Source organism: Saimiri boliviensis, chromosome 12 (assembly GCF_048565385.1).
Source record: "Saimiri boliviensis isolate mSaiBol1 chromosome 12, mSaiBol1.pri, whole genome shotgun sequence".
Lineage (NCBI taxonomy): Eukaryota > Metazoa > Chordata > Mammalia > Primates > Cebidae > Saimiri > Saimiri boliviensis.
In genome coordinates this window covers 80,801,783-80,827,273 of record NC_133460.1, presented here as the reverse complement: position 1 = coordinate 80,827,273, position 25,491 = coordinate 80,801,783, and the positions used below count along the sequence as shown (strand labels likewise).

The following is a 25,491-nucleotide window of genomic DNA, read 5'->3' as shown; positions in this document are numbered from 1 at the left end:
ATGGGTTGAAGGATAGAAAGAATGGGAAATCAGCTCTTGAATGAATGCCCAATCTACAATACTCTCTGTAAAGCAGCTGTTAGAGGAAGAGGAGAATAGGGGGCGGGGGTGGGGGACAAAGCTGTAAAAATGTAATCTGCCAAGCAGGTATATTTAGTCTTCCACTCAGAAATACTATGTAACCCTCCGTTAGGTCTTATAGGTTTGGTTCGGTGTCTGTTTTTTTTTGGTTTTTGTTTTTGGCAGGTTCATACTATTTTATGCCTCTTACTATAAATGGGTCTAATTGGCCAGGCACAGTGGCTCATGCCTTACAACCCCAGCACTTTGGGAGGCCAAGGTGAGTGGATCATTTGAGGTCAGGAATTCAAGGCTAGCCTAGCCAACACGGTGAAACCCTATATTCACTAAAAACATGAAAATTAGCTGGGCATGGTGGTGGGTGCCTGTAATCCCAGCTACAGAAGAGTCGCTTGAACCCATGAGGTGGAAGCTGCAGTGAGCCAAGATCGCCCACTGTACTCAAGCCTGGGCAATGGAGTGAGACTCTGTCTCAAAAAATAAACAAAAGGGTCTTCTTTTATTGTTTCCCAGTTGATTACTGTTAATTGTTCAGGAAAGGTGACTAATTTTCAGTGTACTCCTTTAAACTTTTTTTTTTTTTTTTTTTTTTTTTTTTGAGACGGAGTTTTGCTCTTGTTACCCAGGCTGGAGTGCAATGGTGCGATCTCGGCTCACTGCAGCCTCCGCCTCCTGGGTTCAGGCAATTGTCCTGCCTCAGCCTCCTGAGTAGCTGGGATTACAGGCACGCGCCACCACGCCCAGCTAATTTTTTGTATTTTTAGTAGAGACGGGGTTTCACCATGTTGACCAGGATGGTCTCGATCTCTCGACCTCGTGATCCACCCGCCTCAGCCTCCCAAAGTGCTGGGATTACAGGCTTGAGCCACTGTGCCCGGCTACTCCTTTAAACTTTTAAGATATTAAAAATAAGTCATCTACAAGTAGCATTTTGGTCTCTTCCCCAAGTTTAACTTTCATTTTGCTTTCCTATTCTTTGACATTAGCAGTAATTTATGATGTAATTGATGATAGCAGGCAACATTTCACTCCTTAATTGAAAGATGTATTCAAGAGTTGCAACAGAAACATAACCCTCACTTTTGGTTTAAGCACTTTAAAGTATATGGAAATTCTTACTTTAACACATTAGAAATGTCTTTACTAGGAATAAGTATTTAAATTAAGCAGATTCTTGGCATCTCCCTAAAATCATGACTTCTAAAATTGATGTACATTATATTTTTTCCCACATATTTACTCAAAAGTTTCCACTCTTGTAACAAGTATTCTTTTTAAATAAATAGAAAAGATTCCTAAATTTGGAGGCATTAACAGAAGCTTTGCTAAAGAACTAATCAAAAAGCATCTCAAAAATGACTTTAAGAAACACTTCTTCCAAGACACTAATTCGCAACTGTCCAGTTATTAAGAGAAGCATAAATTAACGAATATAAATTAATGAACATAAAACTGAACCATTTCATCTCTCCATTATAGGGAAATTTTTTCACTAAAGCCATACTCTGCTAACTAGAAACAAACACTACCCTGAAAAATTCCCCCAGTAAGTTTTGCCAGATAAATCCCCAATTGGGTTAAGGTACTATACTGACAGCAAGGATCCTAACAAGTTGTTAAGGGAAAGAACAGAGCCAATGGCCCAAATGGCGCTATTAAGGAAGTTAAGGAAGTAGATGTCCATGGTGAAAAGGAATCTTTTTTTCTAAAAATCAGGATAAGCTATATGCAATTAATATATAATATTGTTTTTACTTCACCTCCATTTTCTCCGTCCCAAGAAACTCTATTACTTTTTCTTAACGTTCTATTTCAAATCACTAAAAGAACTAATATCTAAGTCTTCTTCTCATCTAACCTGAACATAAATTCTCACATCCATTTCTGCTCTATCTCATTATTAATCCCTTCATAAGTTGCATTACTCTTAGCACACAAATGATCTATTTTACCCAGTAATCATTTTCATTACCTTTACAGTCTCTTCAGTTTTATACAAATACACCTAACTTTATATACATATATATTTTAGTTCGAATACTTGTTAGCTCTTTTACACAGGTGGTATATTTCACAAAACTTACCAAGCTTGTGTTTTTTAATAAAAATCCCACTCTAAACGCAGACTCTAGGGAATTCAAGCAACAGTTAATAAACTATGCCTGGTGGGCCAAATTCCTGTTTTTGTAAATTGTTTTATTAAATGTAGCCACACTAGTTCATTTGTATATTGTCTATGGTTGTTTCTGCATTATGAGAATTGAGTAGTAAGGACAGAAACTAGAAGGCCTATGAAGCTTAAGTTATTTATCTGACACTTTATTGAAAAAAATTTGCTATCCCCTCAATGAAAACATTTTTCTTAAAAAAAAAAAAAAAACAACTATTAATTTCAATTTGTGTTACTAAATACTTAGCAAGATAAATTCTTTGAAGTGAAATCTGTTTTTGAAGTAGATGCCAAATAGTGAGAGACCCACTTCAGTGAAGATCGACAAACTGGAAACAGTACAATAAATTTCTGACCCAGAAGATCAACTGCAAAACTAAAACTAACTCTTTAATTGTAATAAGAACCTCAAACTACTGAATATCATATTTTGGAAAGCCACAAAAAAGGATAGAGGATTTTGTTTTGAATTTTTTGCAATGCCAACAATGAAGCTCCAAGCAAGTGTGTCTCCCTCAGAATAATGTAAATTAACAAAATCAGAAAAAGTTCCAACTAGAATATCTGAGGCATGAAGCTTACCTTAAATGGCTGTTAAAACTTTAAGGCAAGAAGTACACATCTCAACATTAGATTTATTTTACTAATATGGCTACTCAGAAATGTAATTTTATAGTGCTGTGAGTGTTAGCAGGAAAGCTCCTTCTCCCTCCTCTCTATTCACAGCAGGTGATCCCTCATAATGAATCTATATGTAACAAACAGAGCATTTAATTTTATTGCTGTTAGAGAATTGAAGACTACAAGCCTCTCTATGGCTTACCTTGCCAGCATGACCATAGTAAAACTACGGTACATGTTACCTTTCTTAAGTAATTTATCATCTATGATTTGGGGAAGAAAAATAAATCCCATACTTTAAAGTTAACTAGCATTGAAAACACATACACTTTAAAATCTAGTATTTTCTAGTAAAATAAAATTCCCATTAGATTTTAGCACAGTAAAAAAAATTCTTGTGTAAACACAAACTTAAAATAAATTTAATTGAAAATGTTCATTACAGAAATTAACAATGCTTACCATTCTTTAAACACCATATACATTATTAATATATACTGTATATTTCCAATTAACTCCATTCTTAGGCTCGATTTAAGAAACACAATTGTAACATTTTATACAAAAAATACTTCACTAAGAAAGTAGACAAACTGCACAAAACAGTACAAGTATAATGTGCATAGCAAGATAGCTTGAAGCATTCTATGTATGGCTTTCTTTAAAATAAAACTATTAGGGGAATGGGCCCATTTGGGACCTGCTGTTATAGTTGACATATGTAAACTGCTTCACATCTTTTTTAGGCACTTGCTAACAATAGTGTTCAATCCCTGAAAACGAATTTACCTTAAAAAAAAAAAAATCTACATCTGAAATAAAAACCAAGAAAATAACATGGGTAAAGTCTTATATACTCCTTTTAAATTAAACAACCAGTTTTATTAGTGCATGCACAGAACTAAACTGAGAGAAAATAAACTTATGCCAAAAATTTCTGTGCAAAATTTACATAACTAAAAGGTACAAAAATATGTACAGATTTAATTTGCTATATACAGAAAAGAAGCCCTGAAGTTTTCATCCAATCAATGAAAATGTCATTAACACTTGTAACAATGTGACAAAAAAAAATATAGCACTTAATTTTGTAATACAAGAACTCCATTATCCAAAGATGCAGTAAAATTTGATCCAAACTTACAAGGTGAAAAATCTAAACCTATGATTCTCCTGTCATCATGAAAACATCCATTTTAAAACTCTGTTAGGCATGTCCCTTAAGAATCTGTCCTAAGGTTTTATGCACTGCCTCTGGGTCCACTGTTAATGCTTCCTTTTTCAAATGCCAACAATCTGTTGGGTTTTGGGTTGTCAGTCACACTGAGAAGCTAACAGGAATGGTTTGTCCTAATTTGGACATGTTCAAATAATAAACTGAATACAGATGAAAATATAATCTTGCTTCAAAATACTGTTTTGGTAAAAAGTTTTAATTTTCAAGAAAAGCCACTCCTTGGAAATGCTCCTATGTTCCATTCTTTTTAAAGGGACGAGAACCAAGAATTAAAAATGGCCATTTGTTTATGGAGGACAAACAATTTAAATGAGACAAGCACAGTTCTGCGCCAGGGGATGATCAGAGATGATAATCAAATTCAGAACTATGCTCAAGTTCTTTAACCAAACTTTCAATGAGACAAAGAATTTAAATTCTTCTCTTGAGGTTGCCCATCTACTGCAACACTTGACATGGTCGTTAAGAAAAAGAAAATCATCCTGGGAGAGTGTTCCCAATTTCTGACACGTGACAGAGTTCAACTGGAAAAAAAAATTTACTTGCCAAAAACTCTTCAAGCATTATATGAGGTGTAACTGTAGTGAGTCAAATGTACTTTCCAAGCAGCCTAATATCCTTCAAAAGAACTGTATTTAACAGATACAGAGTGACTTCTTCACCCAAGCTCTCTCAAAGTATCTTCACAAATGTGACAAACTCCTTCAGTTCTATCATGAAAGAGCTCTCCACCTCCAGAGGAGCTACACTTAGATGCGTAAGGCTGGTGGAAGAAGAGAGGGAATGAGGGTGTCAGCCATTACCCTCTACTAAGAGTCACCAAAGAACTAAATTGGAAAAATTGTTTTATCAAAATTTTCTTTAGCCCTAACTTCCCAAGAACACATTTTTCAAAAATTAAATCAAGGTACTTCTGTGCTGTGATTAGTTTCTTGCAAAACTTATGTGTGCAGAGATAGCATTTTCAAATATCACACATAAAACTTTTACTCTTTCACAGAAATATAACCAACTTTAAAAATGTTTGATTTCAGGTATACTGAAGTAGAATATTGCATTATGGTAGTTCAACCCACTGTTTCCTTCTAAGGTAATTTTACTTTTCTTTTCCTTGGTAATTATTGTAAACTACTGTAACATGTTCCAATCCCGAGTAGCTTCCATTAAATGTCTCTGACCATGACCAACCCAAGTATCCTGATTGTCAAATACTCTACCACAAAACCAACAGTTAAATTTAGCCTTCAAAATATTTTCAGAGGTAGTCTTCACAATCTGATAATTGTTTTTGCTTGTCTTTTTGAGTGTTAATTTTAGCACAAATCTTTCTTTCACAGAACTAACAGGTTTAAATGTTTTGTGTCTCTTGGAAAAATCATCGTAAGTTGTTTTAGGAGGGTTATAGCAAACTGGTTTCAGCAAAGCACTGATAGTTCTTTTTGACAATGAAACCTTAAGTACGTGTCCATTAAATTTTGCAATAGTTTTCATTACACTTACTACTTCTGGTGCATCTGCATCAGGATGATTCAAAACTACAACTGGTTGGTTTCTCCTAGGACATTTCACAAGCTGTTTGGAACTAAAAGGGAAAAGCCTCAAAGTTCTGACAGAATCTTTTGAAAGCCTAGGTTTGCTAAATCCAAATGTTTCACGGACATCTTCAGGTTTTGCCTTTTCTTTACACTTTCTATGCAATGTTGCTTTTCTTCTTGGAGGTTCTTGGTAACTATCCCTACACTTGCGTTTACAGTTCCTGTTTCTAGATACAAAGGCAGTTTCCAAGTCTTCACTTCCACGAGTTTTTGTTTTTGAAAAAATTTTTTTGGAAGTCTTTTTCCTATTGAAGTTTCTCTCAGTTGTACAATTGGTTCTACATCTTAATACCCTGGCCTCTGAATAGTCACTGACACATATTGGTTCCTCAGAAGACTCTGGGCATGTTGCAGAAGAAGTTATCACAATTTCATTTGCTGGCATTAAGTCATCTAGTAAGAAGGGTAAGGCATCTCTAGAAGATTCTGGCTCTTTCTGCTCTCCTCCTATAACGAGATTAGATGGTACACTGTCTTTCTGCAATGAGGACGCAGAGTTGCTTACTGACAGATTATTAGCAGCAGTCACATTTAAAACAGGGTTAAAATTTTTCAGCAATATTCTTTGTGGTGTTCCTTCAGGTTTCTTTGGCTGTATATTTTGATAAGTACTATTTTGGACTAATTTGGGCTTAAGCAGCTCAGTTTTATTTGGCATCACACACTTTAAAAAAACAGCTTGTCTGCCATCAGGCAAGAGGGTATAAAGAGGTGGTTTTGGAAAAATCTCCTTGTGCTGTTTTACTGAATCTGAGATATTCAACTTAGTGTTCTGTTGCTCAGATAACATATTAGGAATAAAAACAGCTTTCACAGAACCCGTTGGTTTCAAAATGTAAGGACCTTTTAATGGCAAAGTATTTTCTGAGTTACTTTTCACGCTCAAACAACTGCCAATGCTGGAACAAACTGCAGGTGTAAGACAATTACTGTTTGGTTCTACCTTCAAAATAGGTGTTTTGCAAGGCTCCTTAGTCATAGTTCCATGAGCTTGCGCGCCCTCAGTTTTGACAGCAGAAACACCTTCAAGTTTCCCACTATTAAATGTTAAAATCATCCCAGTTTTCTTGTTTACAACAAGAGAAGCAGGGATACCTTGTGAATTAACGAATGGAAGTGCATTTCCTGGAACAACCGGTAACCCAGGCTTGTTAGTAATGTTCACTGGTACAAAAAGTCCTTTTGAAGTCTGAACAACTATAGTTCTTTTTTGTTCTGAATTTAAAAGTGGACTCTGCATATAAAAAGAACCTAAATTTTGTGTGGTGGCTCGTAGTTTGTCTTTTACAAGCTGCTGTGTTATTATCGCATCTGACTGAGTCTTAAGTAACGTGCCAAAACCTGAAATTCTAGGTATCTTCTCTGAATCTCTCACATCTTGTGGCATTGATGGCATTTGTTTTTCTTTTCCAAATTTCAAATTCAAATCATTTGCAGGCACGTTAATACCCACACTGCCAGGTGGAACCGGGAAGATGCCTTGCACTTTGTAATCTTTTGAAGGTTCAACAATTTTGCTTTCTCCCTCATGTTTTTGAAATGACTGGTCACAATGAAGTGGAAGGCCTTTATCTGGAGTGTTACTAGAATCTTGTTTTACATCAGGTTTCATTTTCAGTATCTCCTGAAGCAACTGGTTTACTTCAGGTGGCAGAAATTCTGATGCCTGTTGGCTCTGGAGAGAGAAAACTGATGTGATTCTAGGCATCATAGGTGAATCAACATTAGAAAAGTTATCCCATTTAGATTTTTCAGTTGTACACTCTAAATTTTGATTTTCATTACTGTACAGGTTTTGTCCATCAATGTTTTGTCCTTTTTCTAAAACATACTGTTCTTCAGTTTCAGATTTTGCTTTTAAAGTTCCATCTTTATCATTTAAAAGGGTAACAGATGCTAACAGGCTATCTGGTTTTGAGCTTTCCTTCCTCACTAGTGACAAAAATGATTCACTAATTGGTTGCTGGACAACTGTTTTGCTGGATGAAGATTCTCTTTGAGGGTTTTCATACACTGCTGTTCCTGAAAACCGACGACGTTTATTAGAATTATTCACTTTTGAGTAATTATGAAACGGTAATGATCCTTGGTTGGAGGATTCAACAGTTAACTCAGAGCTGCCATAATTAATGCAATAATTATGCATATCTCCACTGCTGTATGCATTTGGTTTGGTGACACAGTTGACTTTATCTGGACTTTTAATGGTGGTACCTAATACCTTGGGATGATTGTGAGTGAGATGATTTCCCCAGAAGTCAACATTATCTCTTGTTTCAAATTTTGTGGTCAAATTCACTGATGCTGTAACCAATTCCGACGTCGCTGGCAAAGAAGATACACTTTTCTCATAATCCATTGTTTGAAGCATATTATTCCTTTGAGAAATCAAAGTCATTTCTTTTTCTGAAGTTGCTTTCCCTGAAAGTATAGAAGATGAACATGAAAATGGAGTAGTTGCTTTCATATAAACTGTGTCATTTAACTCAGTTGTTACTCCTGTTAAAAATCCATTAGTGTCCAAAGTCTGGGGCTGCAAATTAGCAGTACCAGGAAGTACCTTTGCAGCACCTAAATGTGAGACTGGTGATAAATTTTGTTTATTGATAGGCACCAACTTTATTACAATATGCTGTTTTCCATCTACCATCTTGAAGCCCATAAACTTAGCACTATAGTTAGGGGGAATTGTTATTTTATTATTTTTCACCAGTAACACTGTAGGTCCTAGTACAGCAGGCTTCATGAAACCTGAACTAACGTTTGGTCCCTCTTCAGCTCTATTACCTTGCCCAGTGGAGAGAACAGTTGGCTTCTCTGACTCTGATTCAGTGACTTTATTATTATTCTCACAGTGTAGTGTTTCATCCTTTTCTTCAGTTAAATGCTCTTGAACAAGATGGCTCTGGTCTTCAGATTTAATCTGTGTTTTGTTCATTTTTTTAAGCACCTGAGTGTTCTTTTCTATACTTCTGTCACTTCCACTGTTAATTTTCTTACGTTTCCAGAATGTCTTCCTTGATGCACCTATTTTATATCTTTTCAGTATTAGCTTAAGTCCTGCTGAAGTCTTGGCCATCCTTTTATCATATTTGTCTTTTTCCAGTTTTTCTTTTGCATATAAATGTTCTTTGTGCAAAGTTACAACATGTCTTACAAGGTGTTCTCTCTTGGTGGCACCATAGCTACAATATTGACAAGTGAAGGGAAAAGTACCAGAATGAACATGAAGGTGCTTCTGAAGCTCTCCTTTGGTAAAACATACATGATGACATTTACCACACTTATAATGAATTTCGTTATGTCTGTGAATGTGTTGAACAAATGTGCCAACATCCTGGGTGGAGAATTCACACTTTTCACATTGAAAATTACCATTAACACAATGCGTGGATGTGAAATGCTTTGTCAAGTTCAATAAAGTATATACACTCTCATTGTTACAAATGTCACATTTTACTAAAGTGCTTCTATGGGTTCGTCTGTGTTGTTTAAATACCTGAAAGTCATTTGCTGAAAAGCTGCACATTTCACAAGGATATGAAGGTAATTCACCATGGTGCCACATTTGAAAGTGTTTCTGCAAATCATTTGGGCTATATCGAGTGTTGTCGCAGCATTTTAAACAGGTGAAATTGAGTATTTTTGCAGACATGTTTATACCCTCTTCTTCGGCTCTCTCAGACTTATGAAGCAATGTACACTCCTCTACACAGCTTATAGTCTTTATACTGATAGATTTTCTTGCAGTCTGCTGTTTACTCTGAAATATTTTTCTGTATTTGTCAATTTCATCTTTCAACAGGACTTCATTTGGAATATTTATTTTTGGCAAATGAATTTTCACATTTTTCAGTTCATAATGAATACTTTCTGAAATTTTTGGTTTAGGTACTGATCTATCAACTATTTCATTTTTCACATCATAATCTTTTTTTAAAGTAGTTTGTTTTTCATCACAAAATAACTGTTTCTGTTCAGATGGCATGATTTAACCAAAAAAGTCCCAATTTCTTTTTTTCTGAAAACTCTTGAAGTTATCTGTAATTTAAACAGGAAACGATACTGTGTAGAGACATCTTCAAAATACAGGATTTTTCCCACAATAACTCACCTAAAATTAAACAAAGAATTGAAATTCTTATCACAAAAGTAATAGTAAATTTCTTATCTTTAAGTTCACTTTGGCACAAAGTAGGAAGGTTAATCAAAAACATAAAGATACAAAAAACTTGTTAAATATTTTAAGAACAGCTTACCAAGAAGTAATAGTTTGAAGTAAAAATAACACTAATCTGGAAGTCAGGAAATGCAAGCTTTAGTCCCAGCTCTGCTGTGTGACCTTGGGAAAGCATCAACTTCTCTGGACCTCAGTTTTCTCATCTAAAGAAAACCACAGTTGGGTAAGTACGCTCAAGCGCTAAGATTTTTATATTAAGGTGTTAATACAGTTTTAAACAAGATTTTTAAAATCTTAACAAGAGAATCCTAAAAAGTTCCAGTTATGTACACGTGGTTTACCCACATACTATTAACTTTCTCCTTTGCTTAGTTGATCCAATAGCTATTTCCTTGTGAGGATCCCAACAGACTTCTCTCCAGATTTTCTACTTCCTTAGTTCCTCAGGGATAATCTACAGTTAAAACAAAAGCTTCATTCATCTAACAATAACAACTCAAAATACCTGCTTATCATTGCTTACAGGTTAGAAAACAAACAAAAGAACAAAAAGGAAAAAATTTAAAAGAATAGCACCATTTTTTCTGGTGCAGTCCCAAAGTCCATCTACTTACTACCTTTCCTGTTCCCTACCATTTTGGCTATATGGATTTATATCCCTAGCACTCAGACCAGATGACAGCAAGGAAAAGCCCTTGGCAGATTAGAACATAACCATCACTACCTACCTCCATTAATTCAAGCACTTACTGGTCATGTTACTTTAGACAAGTCTCAATCTCTGTGTCTTAGTTCCTTCATCTGTAAAATGGGGGAAAAATTAGTACTTTCCCTATGTCTTTCACAAGGTTGTTGTGAAGATTAAATGAGAAAATATATACAAAAAATATCCTTTAAAGTGCTATATAAATCATAGCTACCCCTATTACAGTATGTGATTACCATGTATGGGATATAATATATTGTTGAGACAGGACTCTGAATACTGAAGGTTCAGTCATTAAAATATCAAACTGTATTATTAGAAAAATTACATGTTTTAAATTTGGTGCTCTTTTATATATATAGATACAGATATATGACTAGAAAAAATTAGATAAGCTAAACAAAACAAAGTAGAAATTACATTAAACTCCACCCATAATGTCTATCCAAAGGTCCTGCCTTTAAACTTCAATTAATTTAAATACGTAGGAACTTTACTGTTTCAGAAATCCTTTAACTGAGGGAATATGATTAAAAGTTGAACTACTTACATATTAAGAGACCTATAATAAAGTAATCAGGCCGGGTATGGTAGCTCACACCTGTAATCCCAGCACTTTGGGAGGCTGAAGCAGGCAGACCACAAGGTCAGGAGTTCAAGACCAACCTAGCCAACATGGTGAAACTCCATCTCTACTAAAAATACAAAAATCAGCCAGGCATGGTGGCGGGCGCCTGTAATCCCAGCTACTCGGGAGGCTGAGGCAGGAGAATCACTTGAACCTGGGAGGCGGAGGTTGCAGTGAGCCAATACTGTGCCACTGCACTCCAGCATGGGTGACAGAGCGAGACTCCGTCTCAAAAAAAAAAAGGTAATCAGAAGGGTACCAATTATTGAATTGTTTTACATGCCATGACTAATACAGTAAAATGTGAATCCAGAATGGGTTGCCCAGGCTAGGTATAGGAAGAATTATATGAATTGATTAAAAAGAAAATAGTATTTCTAAATCATCTGTTAAGTTTTCCTTCAGGGACTAGGGCAAGAGTGGGGAAATGGAATACATGAAGAGGTAGGAAATCAAACTGTCTAAATCGTAAAAATTAATATGTAACTCAGGAGTCAAAATGGTTGTGAAATAAAATATAACAGCCAGCTCTGGCTTCCTTCTCTAATAATGCCTCTCTTAGACCTTGAGAATATTACAAAAATGTAATTCACACTTTTTCTATTTCTGAGTATCAAAAAATGTTTGGTGCCTAGCAGATGGAAACTCAGTATTTACAGTGCTTATGTCCTATTTCACATTTGACACCTCTTCTGTGCTACTCAAGATTTCACGTGTTTTCACTAGTTTCAACTTCAAGAGGTTCAAAAGCTTCACTGGGAACATTTTTGTAAGACAAAAAAAGGGCATAACAATAATGGTAACAGAGACTATCTTATTAAGAAATCCACTTAGCTCTGACTGAAGCTTGGTAACTGTTAAAGTTGAATGTCAAACTTTTTCATATTTAACGTATGGCATATATAATATAGCATTATATATAGCATTAGAGAAGTTTGTATATTTTAGGTAGTTTGGGATTTGTTATTTGCCCTCAAATTTTAAGTTTCTCCAGAGAGTCTGTCTTTAACTATGTGCAATTTGTTGCACAGGGGAAGCAATCTGTGATGGTTAATTTTAGGTATCAACTTGACTGGATTAAGAAATACCTAGAAGCCGGGCGCAGTGGCTCAAGCCTGTAATCCCAGCACTTTGGGAGGCCGAGGCGGGTGGATCACGAGGTCAAGAGATCGAGACCATCCTGGTCAACATGGTGAAACCCGTCTCTACTAAAAATACAAAAAATTAGCTGGGCATGGTGGCGCACGCCTGTAATCCCAGCTACTCAGGAGGCTGAGGCAGGAGAACTGCCTGAACCCGGGAGGCGGAGGTTGCGGTGAGCCGAGATCACGCCATTGCACTCCAGCCTGGGTAACAAGAGCGAAACTCCGTCTCAGAAAAAAAAAAAAAAAAAAAAAAAAAAAAAAAAAAAAAAAAAAAAAAAAAAAAAAAAAAAAAAAAGAAATACCTAGAAAAACCAGTAAAACATTACTTCTGGGTTTGTCTGTTATGGTGTTTTCAGAGACTGGGATGTGAGTCAGTAGACTGAGTGGGGTAGATAGGCCCTCAGTGTGGTGGGCACCATCCAATCAGCCAGGGGCCTTGACTAAACAAAAAAGGACAGAAAAGGATTTTCCATGACTCTCTCAGAGCAAGAATACTCTCTTCCTCCCTGCCCTTTGACATCAGAACTCCAGGCTCTCTAGCCTTAGGACTCCAGGACTAGACCAGCAGCCCTACTTTGGTCAGGTCTTTAGCCTCAGCCTGAGAATTGGACCATCAGCTTCCCTGGTTCTGAGGTGTTTGGACTTGGCCTGAATCATGCAACCAGCATCCCAGGTCTCTAAGTTTGTAGACAACCCGTTACAGGATTGTTCAGCTTCCATAATTACAAGAGTCAATTCCTCTAATAAAACCCCTCTCATGTATTTACATATTTATCAATCAATCTACATACGGTCATGTGCTGCATAATTACGTTTTGGTCAACAATGAACCAAATAAACAAAAGTGGTCCCCTAAGATTAACACTGTAATACTGTAATTTTACTGCATCTTTTCTACATTGAGATACACAAATACTCATCATTGTGTTACATTTGTATTCACTATTCAGTACAGTAACATGCTATACAGGTAGCCTAAGAGCAATAGGTTATACCACATAGCCTAGGTATAACAGGTTATGCCATCTAGGTTTGTGTAAGTACACTCTATGATGCTCACAAAATGACAAAATAACCTAGTGACTCATTTCTCAGAATACATTCCCATCATTAAACAAGGTGTATGTATCCTACTGGTTCCGTGTCTCTGGAGAACTCTGATTAATACACAAACATGATACCAGACAGCAATTTATACTAAGGTTGCCACCTATGGACAAAAAATGTTGGCATATTGTAAACATCTCAACACACACACAAAAAAGTATTACAATTTTAATCCTCTAACCTATGTGCTAATTGCTCTTTTTACTACAGTCCAATCGCTACCCACCAACACAGATTACTGATTTTATTTATTTATTTATCTTGAGGCAGGGTCTCAGTTTCATTCTGCCACCCAGGCTGGAGTACAGTGGTGCAATCTCAGCTCACTGCAGCCTCAACCTCCACAGCTCAAGTAATCTTCCCACCTCAGACTCCCAAGCAACAGGGACTACAGGTATACACCACCACAGTCCGCTGATTTTTGTATTTTTCTGCAGAGATGAGGTTTGCCATGTTGCCCAGGCTGGTCCTGAACTTCTGAGCTCAAGCAATCCACCCACCTTGGCCTCCCAAAGTGCTGAGATTACAGGTGTGTGCCAAGATGCCCAGCCCAAATTACTGGTTTTAAATGTGCTATTTAAACTACTGCCTTCTATATATGTATTATTACAGCATAAGACTTGACCAACATCTCAATAAGTCTTGAGATAATATAATTTTGTAAAAGTATTAAAATAATCTATAGTTTCATATATGAAGATGGCAACTGAAAACATTTGATTTCTTCCTTCTCCTAAGTGCCCGCTGAAACAACCAAAAAAATGTAATTTAAAAACTCCTACAAAATGGCTAGGAGCTAAAAAACATTCCATATACACATGGCAAGATGTCTGGTAGAAAACAATCTGGTGACAGGGGTGTGAAAACAAATGCCAACACATCTCTAGCCACCATTTTTAAAGAGGTAGTTCACTAGGGAACATTTATCCAATCAATATTTAATGAGGATCTACCCATTATGCCCCAAGTAAGGAAGTGAGAGACATAATCCTGTCTACTCCTTCCCCTAAACGTACCTTGGAAGATAAAATGAGGCCTGAGTGAAAAACCAGCTGGAGCCCTTTGGGTGACAGAAGGCTCAGGCTGAGGTACAAGGAAGAAGGAAATAATCCAGAACTTCAAGCTAGGTCCAGAGGCCAGAGAGGGTAGTGAGTTGCTAGCACCAGCTGTCAGGAGAGATGCAAAGAGGACATTATTTCTGAACAAAGATGAATCTTCCTACACCCACGGCTATCTTCCTCTGCTTAAGAGTTCTGTCATTCCACCACATAATCGAATTATCTCTAGACCGTCAGAAAAAAATTAGATTAACTCTCAAATTCTCCTTCTCCTAACTAAAGCACTAAGAAAAATCCTGGTATTCTCTAAGAATTCATCTCAACTACCAATGCCAACAAAAAAAAGTAAGTAGGCAGAAACATCACTGGATGCAGCAGCTCTAAAAAGGGAAAATAATCTGAACCCTTAGAGAAAACCCTCCCCTGTTGTCCCACCCAGCAGTGACTATAATGAAAGTTACTGCAGTAAGGCCTTGGCGCAGTGGCACACGCCTGTAATCCCAGCACTTTGGGAGACTGAGGTGGGGGAACACCTAAGGTCAGGAGTTCGAGACCAGCCTGGCCAACATGGTGAAACCCTGTCTCTACTAAAAATACAAAAATTAGCTGGTCATGGTGGCATGCGCCTGTAATCCTAGCTACTCAGGAGGCTGAGGCACAAGAATCACTTGAACCTGGGAGGCGGAGGTTGCCGTGAGCCGAGATCATGCCACTGTGCTGCTGCATGGGTGACAGAGTGACACTCTGTCTCAAAAAAAAAAAAAAAAAAAAAAAGGAAAGAAAGAAAAGAAAGTCACTGCAATAAAAAAATAGAAAACTTTTTTTTTTAAATCGGGTAATAACTAACAATCTTAGTAAGATCTAGGATACTGAAAAAAAAAGCATATTGACTGTCATAGAAGAGAGAACAAAGTAGATGGGGGACAAATAATGATTTTGAAAAAAAGGAAAAAAAAGTACCTATTTTTTTTTTTTCCAAAAAGATCTGAAATTTTAAAATCAAAGGCTCTGCAAATGCCAGGCAAGATTACAAGGTAGAAGGACAATACAAAACTCAGTATCTACAACTTATCCTTGTAAAAATTGTTTCAAAGATAAAGATGAAATGCTATCCAAAAAGGTGGTACAGAAAGGTAGTGACAGTTACCTAAAAAAAGGCATTTGTTTTTCATCAACACCACCACCTTTAATCAGACACCAATATTAATCAGACATTTTACTCACAACTCTATACAAACACGAGAAGACAATGGAATAACATTTATATAGAGTTCTGAGGTAACCCCAAAATTAATTTCATATCCAGAAAAGCTCCCATATGTGAGAGAAAAGCACAATTTTAGATATGCAAAGATTCAGAAAATACACTATATATGTACTCTTTGAGGAAAAAATTTTCAGTAAATACTTCAGCAAATTCAAATTTAAATCACAAAGAAAACTTTAAAAATGTAATATAGAAGAAATATCTGTGTGCAATATAACCTACAACACAGAAATGAATATGAACATTGTTACTAATACAGTTAAGGAAGCAGAAAAGACTGGATGGAGAAAACACCTTCGACATCAAATATTTAGAAACCCTTACAGAAAATTTAACTATGGAAAACAGAAAAAGAACCAATAGCAACAAAACTTTGGATGCTGAAAAGCAGATACGTAGGTAGTAAATGACCCTGCAGACAGATGGGAAAGCTAGGAACTAACACATTTTACATTCTGAATCTTTACGAGGCCTAAGAACTGGCAGCACCAAGCAACTCTGAAATTGGAGGAAGGAGGGAGGGGAAGCTAAAACAGAAAGAAATTTGGAGAAAGCTGGTTTGAGTTTTAGTTAGACGCTAAGATTCTCTTCCCCACTCTATCACACTATCAGTAACTGCTGTTTCCCCACTACAGAAGCCTAGAGGCTTATTCTCTACAAAGGGTAAAACAGAATCGCTGTTTTAGGGGTCATCAGGCTCTGGTGAGAGTAGCCCTATGCTAAAACCAAAAGGATTAAATGACCATATACATATGAGACACAAACCGTCACCCCATATCCCTTTTTTCTGCTTCTAGGTTTTTTCTGCTCCTAGGTGACAACAATGCTCCTTAAACTATGGTCCATAAGCCATCTGTCACCAGTCCATGACAAGGTAAGTACCAAAACCGAAAATAAGCATTTAGAAACGATTACTGAAATTTTCAGAGTTAGGTTTATGTCTACTGAATCTAATAATAAAAATATGTACTTGTGTTTTGTATGTCTTCATTTTTCAAATTTCATTATTCTGGCAATTTATTTTTATTATGCTTTAAAACTATCAGTTGTAATAGACTGGAGTAAAAGAAAAAAGTCCTGGAGCTTCACCAGCTGGAGCAGCACTGGGACAGATTCTGGTGCCTGGCCCAGCCCAAAGAGCTCCTCACAGTGGTAGTTAAAACCTTGTGTTACAAGCCCCTCCATGGGTTCAGACAGGGCTTTCCATGAGCTTCTTAGACACAAGCAGGCAGCCAAGGATTAACAGACATCTAAGAAAACCCCCTAATATTAGTTCAAGATCCAGACAAAATACATTTTAAAAAATTAATTTGTTAGAAACTGAGACTATTAAGACAAAACATTTTTTAAAACTCATTGATTTCTTAGGGATGTAAGAAATAAGAACAGGATGCCACAAAAAAAGGAACATCAAGAAAACGAAAAGAACTCTTAGAAATAAGAAAACATGAAGAAGCAAAAAGGGGCAATGGAAGGGTTGGAAGACAAAGATGAAATAACCTCTCAGAAAAAACAAAACACAGAGATTAAAAAAAGGAGAAACGGTAAGAAAATTAGAAGAGCAATCTAAGAGGTCTAACATTTGATTAGTAGGAAGAAAGTACAAAGAAAAAGAGGAAAGAAATCATCAATAATATGACTTTTTTAAAGTATTGAGCTGTAGGAAATCAGTTTCCAGGATGAAAATGTGCACCAAGTACTCAGTGTAATGTACCAAGGCATATCATTGTAAAGATTCCTAACAGTGGAGGCAAAATGCCAGTTTCTAGAAAGAAACAAAAAAGGTCAGAAAACAAAAGCTTAGAATCAAATGACTTTAGACGTCTCAGCAACAATAACAGAAGGACAAAATCAAAGGGGCAATACCTTCAAATTCTGGCATAAAGCTTTCAACCGAGAATTCTACACTTTGCCAAGGGGCTAAGTATAACTGCAAAATGAAGACACACAAAATCCCAAAATTTACCTATCAGACATCCTTCCCCAAGTTGTGACTAGAAGACATACTCCATCAAAATGAAAGAATACATCAGGAAAGAGAAAGACATGAAGTACAGGCATTGGGAGATCAAATGGAGGAGAGAGAAGTAAATAGTATCCCCAAGATGCAGTAAAGGGAAATAACAGGATAACCAACAGTTGGATCACAGATTACATTGTTCCTGTCAGTCCAAACACATGACGTCTTGGACATCAAAAGATAAGACACATTGAGGACTTCTATCATCAAAAATGTCACTGATACTGTACTATCTTTTAACCATAGGACAGAATCCCCAGGTGAACCTGGCCAAAATTCTCTGTATTTGGCTTGTATTGACATAAACTCATGATGTTCCTGCTTTTCTCTCCATGTCCTTTTATCAAGATCAACTGCATGGTGAGCTTAGAAATCAAAATTACAGAGCAGCCTCTCTCAGACATACACTATCTGGTCTATACTCTGGGCCTGTCAGATTCTCTTATTACAATGAACTCTTAAGATTGCTAGGATTCACTCATGATTTACACAAACTTCCCCAAAAGTGGCTCTGGTAAACTCCAGAGAAGCTAAAACCAGACTATGATTCAGGTCATGCTGTTCCCTTAACTTCTCCTGGGAGTTTTCATCTACTAGTGGCACTGTTACCCTTTCATCACATAGCTAGATTTAGGCTTGCTACCAAATTTTCAAAACGAAACTATTTGGTATTTACAGTCATCAAAATACCAAAAGTTAGAATGGTAGTTTCATCTTGGTTAGGAGCAGAGAGGAGGATATGACCAGAGAGAATACAACAGGGAAAAAGGAAAGGAGCTTCTATTTCTTAAATAGCTGATATGCAGATATTTGTTTTATCTTTAAACCACATATATATTGTGTGCATTTTGTACATAAACACATTTCATAATAATAAAAACAAGTTACAAATTGGGCAAAAGACACAAAGAAGAAAGTCACAGAGGAATATAAGTGAAAACATGTCCAACTTCACTAGAATTCAAAAAGAATAAAAACAAGAAAACTTCTGCCAATCAGATTGTAAAAGATGTTATGTATTTCTAACATCTAGCATTGGTCAGCGATGGAAAAAAGGCATGATGATATACTAATGATGGAGATAAAAACTGGAATGACCTTTATAAAGAACAGTTTGCAATACATATATACAAAGTCTGGGGAAAGGGCATACAACTTCTGATTCACTTCTAGAAATGTATCCTACAGAAGCAAAGAAGGACATTATATAATGATAAAAGGATCAATGCAACAACAAGAAGAGCTAAAGATCCTAAATGTATACGCACCCAATACAGGAATACCCAGACATACAAGACTTATAAAGAGACTTAGACTCCCATACAGTAATAGTGGGAGACTTCAACATTAGTATTAGACAGATCAATGAGACAGAAAATTAACAACGATGTCCAGGACTTGAACTCAGATCTGGAACAAGTAAACGTAATTAACATTTATAGAACTCTCCACTTTAAATATACAAAATATACGCTCTTATCAGTACCACATCATATCAACTTAGAAGTTTAAACGAAATGTTGGTTGGCTCCTTATTTGTTATTCTCTTCCCTCATTTTCTTTTATGTCTCCATTATTAAGGAAAATTATAGGCATACCCATATTTAGACTGCATTCTAGCCCAGGCAATAAAGCAATACCCCCATTCTCTCTCCCTCTTCCTCTTTCTCTTTCTTCCTCTTCTTTATTCTTTTTATTATTCTTTTTTTCTTTCTCAAAAAAAAAAAAAAAGAAAGAAATGTATCCTACAGATAATAATCAGAGTTATTGTGTCATTGTTTATAAAAATCACAAAATTAAAAATAAGTCTCCACCAATAAATGATGATTAAATTAGCTATAGTATTTTAAGGGAATATTATGCAATTCAAAAAACAATACTGTAAACTCACATTTACACAATATCTAACATACCTTAAGTGAAAAAAATAAAAAATAAACAGCAGACCTATAGAGTTTAATTTGTTCAAATACTGATAGATGGATAGAGAATGGATCAACAAATGCATAACTCTCAGTAAATAAAAAGTCAAGAAGAATGCACACACAAAAATGTTCCTAGCGGTCACTGGTTATCCTTTGGTCAGTGTTTCCCAAAACGCTGTCTTGGATCACTGTGGCCTCCACACTGGCATACTACCTTATGACAGCACAAGCAAACAGCTTACATTTGAATGTTGTGAGAATGGCAATCTTTTTGCCTCTAGACAACAATTTTATGAAACTTTATGAAAAAGTGGCATGAGGCCATGAAAATTTTGAAATTCTCAAATAAAGCAAGTGACTTCTGTGGTAAATCAACTGAGTTTTTCTTGAACAGACTCAAAATAATACACTTGCTGCCAGTACAAAATAGATGAATGTTAACACTAAAGGTAAAGAAGAGATCGAAATATAGGTATTATTCAATTCTGTGTTCTCCATATCAACACACAGATAGCCAATCATACCACTGCAAAGAACACTTAACACCAGCCTCAAAGTTAATGGTAAACACTCAGAGAATGATGAATTATGTTACTGGATTTCATTCATGCTGTATAAATTAATGCTATAAGAGAAGTGTTTTAGTTTGTTTACTTAACAATTAATTTGTGAGGAATGAGGCTACTTAAAAAGTAATGGGACTTGATACAACCAGAAAAGCAGTTATGTATGCAGTGTTGTTACATAAATAAAATGATGTGACCAGGCACAGTGGCTCACACCTGTAATTCCAACAATGTGAGGGGCCGAGGTGGGTGGATCACCTGAGGTCGGACCAGCCTGACCAACATGGTGAAGCCTCATCTCTACTAAAACTACAAAAATTAGCCAAGTATCGTAGTACATGCCTGTAATCCCAGCTACTCGGAAGGCTGAAGCAGGAGAATCGCTTGAACCCAAGAGGTGGAGGTTGCAGTGAGCTGAGATAGTGCCACTATACTACAGCCTGAGCAACACAGCAAGACTCCATCTCAACAAAAAAATTAAAAGGTGCATGTAATTTATACAGAAACGAATGGTGTTCAACTAATAATATGCTTCCTGATCTCGATACTGTTAAAAGAAATACTAAAAATTGTAACACCAACCTAATTTTGCCTATATATTTCTATATGCTACACAAAGAAATGAACAGAAACTATAATGTTGAACTATTTTTGCAATATGCAGCATATTATTAATAAAGTGCTGGATTTCATCTTACAAAATGTTATTTAGGTTTTTTTTTTGTTTTGTTTTTTTTGTTTTTTTTGCTATCTTCAACAGTTTTGGTTACTGGTATTACAGAGGATCTATAAAATGGATTGGAGTACTTTCCACTATTTCATCTGCTCTGAAATAGTTCACTAACCAGACTACTGCCAATAGTTTAATTTTTGTTATCTCTTTAAAACTGTACAGACTGCACCAAGAACACCATATGCACCTAGTGACCCTTCAGATTTTTAGACCTTACAATCTTTACAAGTTCTTCTATGGTTTCTGGGCTCTTTAGAGTTTCTACTGCTTGAGTCACTTTGGTAATTTATATTTTCCTTGAAAATAATCAATTTTGTATACTCACAAAAACCTCACTTTAAAAATATCCTACTAAAAAAAAGTATAACATTATATATATACATACTAGTATCACTTAAATGTCCAGGAAAAGAAAAATTATAAATTATGAAACATCCACATGAAATTATACAGAAAGAAGTATGTATATGAATTGACCGGGAACAGTATTTACTGTAAGTAATTTTTAAAAAAATGTTTAAAAAAGAAGTTGAAGGCTGAGCATAGTGGCTCATGCCCATAATCCCAGCACTTCAGGAAGCCAAGGTGGGTAGATGGCTTCAGCTCAGTAGTTCAAGACTAGCCTGGGAAACATGGCGAAACCCCATTTCTACAAAAAATACAAAAATTAGCTGGGTGTGGTGGCATGCCCCTGTAGTCCCAGCTACTCAGAAGGCTGAGGTGGAAGCACTGCTTGAGCTTGGGAGGTGAAGGCTGTAGTGAGTTGTCACGACACTACACTCCAGCCTGGGCAATAGAGCAAGACCCTGTCTAAAGAAACAACAATGAAGAAAGCTACAGACTGAGGCACAGAATACACTTAAATTAGGAGAAATGATCCTCATATCATTTTGATGCTAAGAGGAAAGATCTTATAAGCATATGTGTGTATAAGCACAGACAAATCTGCAGAAGGATATCCTCCAAACTACTAATAATTTAATTTTTTTTTTTTTAAGGAATGACAGCATGGCATAGCAAAAAACAAGCCAGAAAACCAAATCAATGGGAGAGAAATCATCAGCTCTCCTAAGAACCCTGACTGAAACCAAGAGGGCAATGTCACCACCACAAGCCTTTATGGGGCCTGCCTATATATTCCTACTCTTGAATTCCAGAAAATCCTGTATCCTTAAAATAATTCCCCCTTTCAACATAAGCTAGCTCACATTAATTTTTACTGCTTATAATCAAAGGCTTCTTACTTAATACAGAAAGCTGACAAATCAGTAAACACAGTCATCATTGAAAGGCAAGTTTTGTGAGGACCCTTTGAAGAGTAGCAGACTTAAACATGTAAGAAAGGAGCAAAGGCAATCTAAACCAGAAAAACAGAATAAAGAAACAATGGAAGAAAATTATTTTTCTCCCAAGGTACCACCAGGGTCTAGATCAAAAAAGAATGCATAATGGGGAGGTTAAGTAAGAACAGACTATAGAGCACGGATTTGAACTAGAAATGATAGGCAAACAGAAGCCACTGTTAATTTATGAACAGAAAAAAGTTATAAAAGCAGGACTTTAAAAATAAACTGGAGAAAGTAAACATTGAAATGAGAAATTTAGATGACTAGAGTGACAATCCAAACAAAAACTGAGGAGCCAGGGAACTGGTAATGTTAACATACATAGGTTAGAAATCACAGCTGGGCACAGTGGCTCAGCCCTGTAATCCTAGCACTTTGTGAGGCCAAGGTGGGTGGATTACCTGAGGTCAGCAGTTCAAGAACAGCCTGGCCAACATGGTGAAACCACATCTCTACTAAAATTAAAAAAAATTAGCCAGGCATGGTGATAGGCGTCTGTAATCTCAGTTTCTCGGGAGGCTGAAACACAAGAATCACTTACACCCAGGTGGCAGAGGTTGGGAGTGAGCCGATATCGCACCACTGTACTCCAGCCTGGGTGACAGAGCAAGACTCTGTCTCAATTAAAAAAAAAAAAGAGAGAGAGACAGAAATCACACAATGGGTCCAGAGAGATTTTTAAAAGATAATTCCCAAAGTAAAATGCCAAAGGTAAGGAAGATTTGAAGAATTTATCAAAAGGCACCATTCTTGGACAGTTATATTTACCTTCTATAATAGATTAAAAGTCAAAAACATTCGACAGAGTCTAAAAAGAAGAATCCATGTGCTACTTAGCTATATTCAAGTAGCTTAAACACCAAAGAAAACTAAAAAACTCTAGTTTTAGCTTAGCTATATTCGTGACTCAGCAAGTAGCTCTGTAACTTGTCCCATCACACAGAAAACTACTACATTCCTTAAGTCATTCAATCCTTTTTCTGTAGATAAATACAGGCAAAACAGTCATATGAATACATGAGATCAAACCAAAGCAGCATGCACCAGTAAAAGCTTACTGAAAAATATAAGGTTCTGCTAAAAGGTATCTAGAAACACACACATACATAAATCCTAAGAATATTACTTTCAAAGCAGAATCTATTTTAGTGCCCTCAAAATAACTATTATCTGTTAATGACTTGAAACAAACATTTTGGGCTTACTTTTTTTTTGTAGCTGTTTTAAGTTTTTGAAAAGTTTACCTGAGACACTGATGCCAATCATATTTTGAGAGTGAAAGAAATGGTTTTATACAAATTTACATACATAACCAAAGCAAGCTCCCTCCAAATCACTGTGGTCTAATGAGCAACTTAAACAGATAAATAAATGTAGGCTGGGCACAGTGGCTCAGACCTATAATCCGAGCACTTTGGGAGGCACAGGCAGGAGAATTTTGCTTGAGCCCAGGAGTTCAAGAACAGCCTGAACAATATAGTGAGACCTCATCTCTATAAAAGTATTTTAAAAATTAGGCCAGTGTGGTGGCATGTGCCTGTATTCTCAGCTACTCAGGTACTCAGGAGGCTGAGGTGGCAGAATCACTGAAGCCTGTGTGGCAGAGGTTTGCAGCAGGCCAAGATTATATAGCACCACTGCACTCCAGGCCGACAGAGCTAGACCATGTCTCAAAAAAAAAAGATGATTAGATAAAGAAAATGTGGCACATATATACCATGGAATACTACGCAGCCATAAAACACAATGAGCCGGGCGCGGTGGCTCAAGCCTGTAATCCCAGCACTTTGGGAGGCCGAGGCGGGTGGATCACGAGGTCGAGAGATCGAGACCATCCTGGTCAACATGGTGAAACCCCGTCTCTACTAAAAATACAAAAAATCAGCTGGGCATGGTGGCTCGTGCCTGTAATCCCAGCTACTCAGGAGGCTGAGGCAGGAGAATTGCCTGAACCCAGGAGGCGGAGGTTGCGGTGAGCCAAGATCACGCCATTGCACTCCAGCCTGGGTATCAAGAGCAAAACTCTGTTTAAAAAAAAAAAAAAAAAAAAAAAAAAAAACACAATGAGTTCGTGTCCTTCGTAGGGACATGAATGAATCTGGAAACCGTCATTCTCAGCAAACTGACACAAAAACAGAAAACCAAATACCACATGTTCTTACTCATAGGCAGATGTTGAACAATGAGAACATGTGGACACAGGGAGGGGAGCATCACACACTGCAGTCAGTTGGTGGGAGCTGGGGAGGGATAACATGGGGAGAAATACCAGATATAGGTGATGGGGGGGATGAAGGCAGCAAACCACCTTGCTATGTATGTACCTATGCAACAATCCTGCATGATCTGCACATGTACAACAGAACCTAAAGGACAATTAAAAAAAAAAAAAAGGAGGCCAGGCGCGGTGGCTCAAGCTTGTAATCCCAGCACTTTGGGAGGCCGAGGCGGGTGGATCACGAGGTCGAGAGATCGAGACCATCCTGGTCAACATGGTGAAACCCCGTCTCTACTAAAAATGCAAAAAATTAGCTGGGCATGGTGGCATGTGCCTGTAATCCCAGCTACTCAGGAGGCTGAGGCAGGAGAATTGCCTGAACCCAGGAGGCGGAGGTTGCGGTGAGCCGAGATCGTGCCATTGCACTCCAGCCTGGGTAACAAGAGCGAAACTCCGTCTCAAAAAAAAAAAAAAAGGAAGAAGACAAAAGAAAAAAGAAATGCAGGATTAAATATGCAAAAGTAATTAAATACAGATCTAGAAATGTTCAAAATTCTAGTGTATATATGAGTCACATACCATTCCGGTAGGCAGTTGACATTGGTATACCATTACAAAGGAGTTTAAAATTAAAATACAGAAGTGGTTCTTGGTTCAGGTAAACCTTATTCTTCATTATTCCCTAAAACTATGACATCTCACTGTGCCCAATATAAAAGAGGCTTACCCACACATACATCTTTATTTACCTTTGTCTGTTCATATAGTTATCGGTCACCAGGCATAGCATCGCCTTCCCTCTATCTAAATGCAATACTATTCAAACTTCCTTTCAAATTCTGCTTCCTATAGGGACATGTAACCTTCTACAATACACACTAAATCTCT

At 36.8% G+C, this 25,491-nt stretch overlaps 1 protein-coding gene across 12 annotated transcripts in view; it reads right to left on the bottom strand.

Moving 5' to 3' along the window:
• Window positions 1-604: 604 nt before the first annotated feature.
• The window catches only part of ZNF518A (zinc finger protein 518A), a 36,329-nt gene continuing 11,442 nt past the window's right edge, over window positions 605-25,491 (bottom strand). For 5 of the 12 annotated variants that reach the window (XM_074382676.1, XM_074382682.1, XM_074382677.1 and 2 more), the window contains 3 exons: window positions 14,487-14,636; window positions 9,964-10,685; window positions 605-9,818 (listed from right to left, as the gene is read on the bottom strand). In XM_074382676.1, coding sequence (XP_074238777.1) covers window positions 5,238-9,692 — 4,455 coding nt within the window. In that variant the 5' untranslated portion in view covers window positions 9,693-9,818; window positions 9,964-10,685; window positions 14,487-14,636 and the 3' untranslated portion in view covers window positions 605-5,237. The remainder of the gene's footprint in view (window positions 9,819-9,963; window positions 10,686-14,486; window positions 14,637-25,491) is intronic. The other 7 variants (XM_074382680.1, XM_074382674.1, XM_074382678.1 and 4 more) reach the window with 5 other exon arrangements.